General features: G+C 45.5%; 2 protein-coding genes across 2 annotated transcripts in view; both read left to right on the plus strand.

The window, feature by feature from the left end:
* THAP11 (THAP domain containing 11) overlaps nt 1-1,969 on the plus strand; it is a 2,516-nt gene extending 547 nt beyond the window's left edge. The window contains exon 2 of the mRNA XM_026085421.1: nt 8-1,969. Coding sequence (XP_025941206.1) covers nt 8-331 — 324 coding nt within the window. The 3' untranslated portion in view covers nt 332-1,969. The remainder of the gene's footprint in view (nt 1-7) is intronic.
* Nucleotides 1,970-8,888: 6,919 nt separating this feature from the next.
* Nucleotides 8,889-9,019, plus strand: part of NUTF2 (nuclear transport factor 2) — a 39,556-nt gene continuing 39,425 nt past the window's right edge. Inside the window, exon 1 of the mRNA XM_026085410.1 lies at nt 8,889-8,997. The gene's annotated coding sequence lies outside the window, so the exon portion shown is untranslated. The remainder of the gene's footprint in view (nt 8,998-9,019) is intronic.

Here is a 9,019-nt window from a genome sequence, read left to right on the forward strand (position 1 = left end):
GGTGCAGGTGGAACTCGGGCCCGGGGCGCCCGCCGGGCCTGGCCCCGGCTCCGGGAGACTGACGGCGGCGGCGGGGGAGGATGGTCCGGCGGAGGGTGGCCCCCCGGACCACTCGTACTCGCTCTCGTCGGGCACCACGTCGGAGGAGCTGCTGCGGAAACTCAACGAGCAGCGCGACATCATCGCGCTGCTGGAGGTGAAGATGAAGGAGATGAAGGGCAGCATCCGCCGCCTGCGCCTGGCCGAGGCCCAGCTCCGCGAGGAGATCCGCGAGAAGGACCGGCTGCTCCACGCCGCCAGCGCTGGGACCCGCAAGCGTCACGGCCTTTGAGGGCCAGGACCGCTGGGGCCCGACTTGGCCCGGCCCTTCGCGGGGGGGGGACCTGGCCTGGCCCTTCGTGGGGCTCTCCGGCCCCCCGGGGCCGGGGCCAGCCGCAGGCGGGGCTGCCCGAGCAGATCCTCTGCCTCCCTCAGGAGAGGCAACCAGGACAGTGTGAAGAAGCAATGGGCCTCGGCCCACTGCCCCCTAGCTCCCACAGCCCGGCCCTTTCTGCCCCCCTGCTGTTGAAATTGCCCAAATGCCAGACAAGCCTGTACTGTTGGATTCCCTGGTGTAGATGGGGCAGCCGCTGCCAACAAGATGACAAGCCCTGTTTTGAAGCCTATGTCATCCCAGAGTTAATACTGCCAGCAGCTGCCAGCATCTTGTCTATGCTGGGTCCATCAGCATCCTCTCTATGCTGGCAGCTGTGGGAAATGTTTGTTTTGTTTTAGTGTAGATGGGACCTGTGTCACCACTAAGTGGACATCAGTTCATCAGGGTATCAGTTTTCAGCAAATAAACTCGCTCTGTGTTAAGTGAGGTAGCAGCAACACTACCCCCTGGAGAAGGCATGTGTGAAAACATGGTTGGCACTGTACCCTTCATAGGAATGAACAACGTTTTGGTTGGCCTCACTCAGCAGAGGCATGAGGAAAGCTTTAGAAACCCTCTCAGGGTGATGTGTTTCTTCAGTAAATTACTGATGCCATAAAAGACTGCCATTTCTAGTGTGAAAGAATCCCCAAATTAAAGAGTGCTCTTGTACTATGTAGTGTTTGCTTTCTCTGCAGTACATATGTATCTGTTACAGATGTCTTGATGCTCTCAACACTAGTAAGGATTATGATCTGGTAAAATGAATCTGGTGGCATTTGATGGCTGTAGTTTATCTCATTGGCTTAAGAACTCCCTCTAATGAAACAGAGGCTTTGTAGGCTTTGTAACATACTGGGATTTAAATCCTTGGCTTTCATTCAGAGAACTGGGATGAAACAGTTGTAAAAGAAGCAAATTTATCTGCAGTGGTTGCAAACCCTTGCTGTCTAATCCTAAACTAGTTGGCATGACTAACAGTCTGTACTTTAGGCAAGACCTCACTGAAATGCGCTTGTGTGCTCTAAACCAAGATTTAAGAGTATTGTAACAAATCTACATGGAATGATTGTGTAGTGTCTGTTTCTAGCCAGCGTTAGTCCCCTCACTTTCAGCAACAGTAAACCAAAACAAATCTGGCTAGAAAGATGATAAGGTGAGAGTAGCAAGGTTATTAGTTTGGCCTAAATATGTACTTCCAGATTAGCCAGTGGAACAGATAGTTCAGTGCTTTAGAGGAGAAGGATGATACCTGGCACACCTGCATGGCTCTGTCTCGATGCATACATAGGAGGTACAGTTTAGATAGTGACATATATTTAAAACAAAAGGCAGTTCACCACAGTGTGTCCATAATTACATTAGAGGGAATGCCCAGATGTTTTCTGGGTCTATAAGATCTTTTTCCTGTAATCAGAGTGTGTTACACTCAGTAGATCAGGATGTCAATTTTACTAAATTTTATATAAGTATTTTCTAAATGTTAAAAGTATCTTTAGTTTGAAAATATTGTAATCTTTGTAACACTGGCTAACATAACTTTACAGCTGTCCACTGTTGTTGTCTGTATGACTGAACAAAAGGGCACATTGGGATTTGGTAGCTGGAGGTTTATCTCTTGATCATCTAGCCGGTTCAACTAAAAGCACTGGTTGTCACAGCCTGCTATGTGATGCATGGGTCATTTCTTTATTAATGTGTGTACTGAGTTGGATGGTTGACCATGAGGATACTACAGATCTATTCATGTACTAAATACTTCCCATTATTTCATTTTAATTTATTTTCTCCAATTTGATATGTAGCTCTAACTTCAGCTCTGTGGTGTACTGATTTTTCTGCAGTTCAGGTATGCAGCAAGGTTGGTTTTTTTGTTGTTGTTTTTTTTTTTTTTTGGGGGGGGGTTGTTTATTAAATGCATTTGAGAAGTAGAAATGGAGAGGTCAAAATATATATAAATCGTCCCATAGGTTGTGTAGTTATCTGCTACACCATCTGATTTAACATATGTAATTGGTCCAGCAGATCTATGCTCCCATCAAGACAATAGGCAGCACAATGTCTCTCCTTACAAACGAGACCATTTGTGCATCCTAGCTTCTTGAGAATGTGCGTGTAGTAACAGTCATGGTACTTTTTTACCATTGTAATGCACTTCAGGATGTTCAGCCATTTGGCCTGCTGGACTGGTTAACTGCTGGACTGTTCCACTTCTCCAGGTTACACTGAGGTGCTAACATGCTTAATTTTAATAAAGTATATTTTGTTTTGTTATGTTTCCCGTTTCCATGCTGTATAATTGTGAGGGGGTCTCAGTGGGGCTGTTCCTGCAATTGGACAGCAGTTGCAGTGTGTTCTAGTCCAAGCTAGAACTTGGCAAACTGTCCTTTGGTTTAGACCAAAGGGACTTTCTAATCACCGCAAATAACAATATATTTAAATATTTAACCTGCTGCATTATTATTGACAATAGCAGTTCCACAGTATGTCTTATCTCAGGACTTCCAAGTTTCCTTTTAAATACCTCCTCAATGCTTCCACTGTCCCAGTGAGGGTAAAGTTTTATCTCTGTGATAGTCTGACTTGCTGAACACTCATTTTGGAGGCTGAAGTATTACTGCGAATGGAAATAGGATGCCTACAGCTAGGTTGACTGGATTCTGAAAGGTTGGTGGCTGCAGCTTGACTTCTCTTTTGAAAGGGCTTTTTATTCTTCATGAATCCACAGCTGCAACAGTGGGGATATCTTTCAATTCACATAGGATGAGGAAAGAGGACTTTGAGGTCTGTTCAGTGTAATTATGTGCCTGCCTACACACAGGCTATAGCTGCTTCGATGAGCAAACAGCTATTAGGCCAAGGGCACTCTGTAAATAGTCAGGAGTGATTTGAGCAGTGATAACCAGACTTCCCACCTGGCACTTCCATCAGAGAGACTACGTGAGTCTCACATATTGCACAAGGCTGAGGAAGGAGAAAGCATGGTTTCCTATGAACCAGTCTGGTACAGCGTGCAGGGAAGAGCTAGCATGTTATATGTGTGAATTTGTAATTGTACTTCTCAAAGTTCCTAATTTCAGATTTTTTTAGAACTGCTACTCTTGAGTAATTGTAAGGGGCAAAAAATTACAACTGGTGCCTCAAACACCACATTCTTGGGTTGCACTAGAAACATTAAATGAAGCTGTATGACAAAAGCTAAAACTTTTCCTCATGCACACTTTCTCCCAATTGCTGCTAAATTAAGGTAAGTAAGCAATTGTACTGGCAGTGAGTTAAGGAGCTGATTCTGTAGGAGGGCACCTTAATATGTAACCAAATAAACTGTATTACTGCTCAATGCAAATGCTTTTTCTTCCATTTCAACTCCTCACCCTTCTGTATCTTCTATTCTGATCTAGTGTATCCCCTTCCAAAATTTTTCTTCTACCAGCATCAACTGTTTTTGGTTGCTACATTCCTGCATGTATATTACGAAACATTAGTCTCCCCAAGGGGACCTAAAGACTCTTAATGTAAAATAGTTTTTATTGTTCTAAGAGAAAACCTTAATTTGATCTTTATAACAATCACCCCTAGAGATTAATAGTAACTCCCTTTCTGGGTCTTGTACCAATTTTTCAGTTATTCTTTACCCCAGTGGGTTACTAATTTTATTTTACTTAAGATCATGCATTCTTACTCAAGGTCCTCAAGCTGCAGAGCTCAGACACTAAATAAGTCAGGTATTTTCCAAGTAGCCTATATCAATTCTTTATGCTCAGTGTGGTGGCAAAAGTGAATGTACTAGTTCAGCTTTCCAGTTACACAGGAAATCTAGAAATGTATATATATACACATTTCTATTTAATTTCCCCACCTATATCACATTTTGTCAGCATTTTTAGGATTACATGGCTATGTGGATGAGGCTAATACAGTCTGCCTATAATGGGAAGAGCTGCTACTCGGATTACCAGCTGGTTGATTGGTTTTTTTGGTGCATGCTGACTGATAGGCCAAAGAGGATTATATCTGTAGAAAGTTTCTCATTGTTCCTTCCCCCATCTCCCCACCAGTTTACAAAAATCACACGATTGGTTGAAGCTCAACCATTAAATGCTGAGCAAGCATATACCATTGGCTAGACTGAGTGAAAAGAGTTATCAACATGCTAAAGTATTTAGTCTTTACCTAATGGTGCTATGTATCTGTATGAGCCATGCAATCCACACTTGAATCAAATGAAAGAGCCATTCTTCTGAAGGTTGTGAGCCTTTGGCAGATGCCTAATCACTTGGCGCTACCCACACTGAAGGAACGGTTTGCATTTCCAAGGTCTAAGGTTTCTGAAATTTAATAAGGTAAAATCAGTCTTTGTGAGAACAGAGTATGAAAAGAACTTCGACCACAAAGCCCCGTAAGAGCACCTGTAGCCTGAATTCAATGTTGAGTTCTTCAGGATCAGATAAGGATGGGAAGGATTAGAGTTCATAATGTGATGCTGCTTTTACGTGACAAGAAACATTAACAAACAGAAACAAACAGGAGAAAGACACAGTCAAGCATAAACCTCCTTTTTCCTGTAGATGAATCCTTAGTCCTCATTCATGCACACACACAAGGTTTGCTCAATTCACCTGCACTTTAAAGATGAGCATTGCTCTTTTAAATTATTGGCCAGATGATTGTTTTTATTTTATTCTCTAGTGTTTATCAAAAGTTTGAGAAATTCCTCCTCCTCTTCCACTGCTAGAAATCCTTTCTTATGTGTTCCCATTCCAACTCCACTTCTGGTTTCCCTACCCTGTCTTCTGCCTTTAGTTTCAGAAACTGGCTTCTCTTACAGTACTTTCCACTCTTCCTACATCTGCTCTGTGACCAGGGCCCTGATCAGACAAGAAAGGAACAAAGCAGAAGTTACTGTGCCAGTGAATGTCACTATGCAAAGACTAAAGACTCCTCTGGGAACTGGTGTTCTAGAAAGCACAGACTGATAAGCTGGATGGTATTTCTCTGATACAACCTCCCAAATCTTCCCTGCTCTTTGTGCAGAAAGCAGAAATTCTGGGCTGAATCAGGGCTAAATTAAGAGAGATAAAAGCAATAACTCCAACCTTCTGTTCTTTACCTTTCTTTTCCTTCTCTTCGCCTCACCACATGCCCTCTTTTTTCTCTCATGATGGAGGTGCTGTGGCCTGTTTTGGGGCACCTCCCTCCTATGCAGGTTGGCTCCCCTTGGTATTCCTGATCAGAGCCCAGGAAATGTCTGACAGGCTCCTTGTATCATCCCCAGATCCAAGGCAGCAGCCACAGCCTCCCAGTACCACTGACAACAAGGCAGCATCTAAGGCTTTCACTTCACCACTGAGTGGAAGGAAGAGCACTTCCAGGGTCCTCCCCAGCCTGAGTCAGCATCTTAAACTCTTCATTGTCACCTAAAAAGCAGCCAAGGAAACTTTGATCACATCCAGTCATGATGGATGCTACAGAGCCAAGTGTCTACTTTTGTCATGCTCTTTCATACAACAGCCCCTTCATCTCCTTGATTATTTCATGGTGTTTAGATTGCAAATGTTGTGGGGTAAGAATTGTCTCTCTTGTCCACTTCTATATAGTCACCAGTAAAACAAGGCTCTGAACCTGTCTAGGTTCCTAGTGACACCATTCCTACTACCCCTGCTAAAAAATAAGAGTTAGCATAACTCAACTGCTGCCCAGTTGATTCTCACTTCAAAGGGCAGATTGTTTCCCAGTAGAAATACTACAGCTCAGATGGATGTGCTGGGGCAGCTGCAGAGACCAGCCTGGCAACTTCAAGGCAACCAGCCACACCTGCCCTTGCCCCACAACTGTTCTGAAAATCATTATGTCAACAAAGAACAGAAGCTGTGTGTTCTTGTGGATGATGCTTTTACCATCTGCTGACAGACCTTCACTGCTTCACTCTTCTCCCTGGGTTAATGCATGCCATTCTGAAGAAATATGATTTATGAACAGCTCTCATGCAAGTAAAACATCCCTGAAACCCAATTACCTCCTTCTCAGGATGCTCCCTTCAACGTTAACCATTTCATCTTTACTTTTCCTCACAAATTGTACAGCAATCCTCCCTCAAATTCTTAATTTCCCCAAAAAAGTAAAAACTATGCTGCACAGAGCAGAAGGGAGTTGCTGTAGCTGTGTAGTCACATCCTAAGACATCCTTATCCCACTTTAAAGGCTACTACAGGAATATCAGAAGGAAAATCAATACCATTTGTGTACACATCCCAGACTTGGGCCCTAAGTTTGGAACTGTCTTCACAGAATCACAGAATGTTTGAGGTTGGAAGGGACCTCTGGAGATCATCTAGTCCAACCCCCCTGCTCAAGCAGGGTCACCTAGAGCACGTTGCACAGGATCGTGTCCAGGCGGGTTTTGAATATCTCCAGAGAAGGAGACTCCACAACCTCTCTGGGCAACCTCTTCCAGTGCTCTGTCACCCTCACAGTGAAGAAGTTTTTTCTCATATTCAGATGGAACTTCCCGTGTTTCAGTTTGTGCCCATTGCCTCGCGTCCTGTCACTGGGCACCACTGAAGAGAGTCTGGTCCCATCTTCTCGACACCCTCCCTTCAGATACTTGTACATATTGATAAGATCCCCTCTCAGTCTTCTCTTCTCCAGGCTAAACAGGCCCAGCTCTCTCAGTCTTTCCTCATAGGAGAGATGTTCCAGTCCCCTAATCATCTTTGTAGCCCTCCGCTGGACTTGGTCCAGTAGTGCCACATCCCTCTTGTACTGGGGAGCCCAGAACTGAACGCAGTACTCCAGATGTGGCCTCACCAGGGCTGAGTAAACCACATCAAACCACATCAGCTAGAAGAAGGGACACTAGATGGTCCATATAAGGTAGATCATTATCCTTTTCCTTTCATATGACAAAAAAATTAAAAGTGGCTTTTCCTATATTTTCACAGCTTGGTATTGGTGCGCATCCAACCCAGTTCCAGCACATTCCTAGATAAATCTGATGGCTGAGGCTTGCTGTGCACAAAACGTTTATCTATGTAAGGGAGTCACAGACTCCACTATTTAAAAACTAGTTTTTTTTCATAACAAAAATCCTTAAGGTAAGTCTATGAAGAACTCTGTTCAGGATGGTATCAGTCATTACATTGACATCTTTCCCTGCAGAGAGGATGTCTGCAGTGGCCACAAAATACAGAAGACATAATCGTATCTCAGGCTGGCACTTAGAGATCTGATAATGTGATAAAGCCAATGAAAACAATGATAAAAGCCAATGAAAAAGCTCATCATTTTCTACCAGACATGAAACAGCTGCTCAGACACAGAAGAATGGAGAGAGGAAAGAATCACCTATTTATTGTTCAATAACTCTTTGCTTGGACTCAGAAATATCAGCCGCCTGCAGTCTTCATTTTCAGGCCATGTGGGATAAAAAGACATGAGATGGTGACAGACACAGGGTTGGCGCTCAGTTTTACCTTTTTTTTTTGTATAGGAAAAGCCTCCCAGCAAGTAAGACACCTGTCAGAAGGCACTTACTCTATTATTACCACATTAGAACAGTTTAGGAAAGAGGCTCAGTGTTAGCCACTCATATCTCATTTTCCTGGTAATGCCCCAGCTTCCCCGGCCTTCAGCAACAAGCCCAGACAAATGCTTTATGCACACAGCTCTTTCCAGTGTTGTGCAGTGCTGTCTCTCTAAGAAGCAGAATGATGACACTCAGGTTTGCCTGCAGAGACCTGGGAACCTTCAGGGCTGGGCCAAATGCAGTGCTTAGCACAGCACAACTGCTGAGCTATCTTTCAGACTCAGTCCTGTAATCTAAATTGCCAGATAACAAAGATGTCTGCACCTTTATACACCTCCCCTGCCACTACTTGCTGCTGCTTTACTGAATTTGGTGTGGGCTTCCAGTAGTATTAAGTTCATGTTTTTTTTAAGACGCTCCTCTGAAAGTAGTTACTTGAAGTATTCTTCCACTGTACCACATCCTTGTGTTTTACCTTCTTTCAAGACTCCTGAACTTCAGGATGCACAGGGCCAGTGGCTGCCGGACCACTTGCCTCCCAACAAGCCACCCCTGACCCCGAGGGCAAAGGCCTCCTGCCTAGGAAGTGCCTGTGGATGCCTGTAGGTAGCCCTGGGGCAGGCAGGAGGCCTGCATTTGGCAGGGAGAGGTGACAGGGCCCTGCCGGGGAGAAGACCCAAGCAGGGAACGGGTGGCTGACCCAGACTGGGAGGGCCTCACAGCGGAGGGGGAAGGGAAAAAAAACCCACCCGCCACTATCCCACAATGCTCCGAGGCACAGCCTGCGGGGTCAGCAATGCGCGGTCTCCTTCCCTTCATTCAAATGAGCCACCGCGGGCGGCGGCGCGGGACACGCCGGGAGCTGTAGTCCTCCACGCCCCTTTCAGCGCGCTCCCGAGCGTAGATCCAGACTCGCTTTCCCGGCGTGCCGCGGGGCGGGGAGACTAAGGCGGGGCCGCGTCGGGCGGGCGGAGCGGGCAGCGCGGGCGAGAGAGGCTCAGGGGATTCGTGCCGCGCACGGTGCCGCCGCTGCTGCCGCCATAGTGGGAGCTGCGGGGTGAGTGCGGGAGGCGGGGCGG

The sequence above is a fragment of the Apteryx rowi genome, unplaced genomic scaffold, assembly GCF_003343035.1.
Source record: "Apteryx rowi isolate R43461 unplaced genomic scaffold, aptRow1 scaffold_668, whole genome shotgun sequence".
In the NCBI taxonomy this organism is placed as follows: Eukaryota; Metazoa; Chordata; class Aves; order Apterygiformes; family Apterygidae; genus Apteryx; species Apteryx rowi.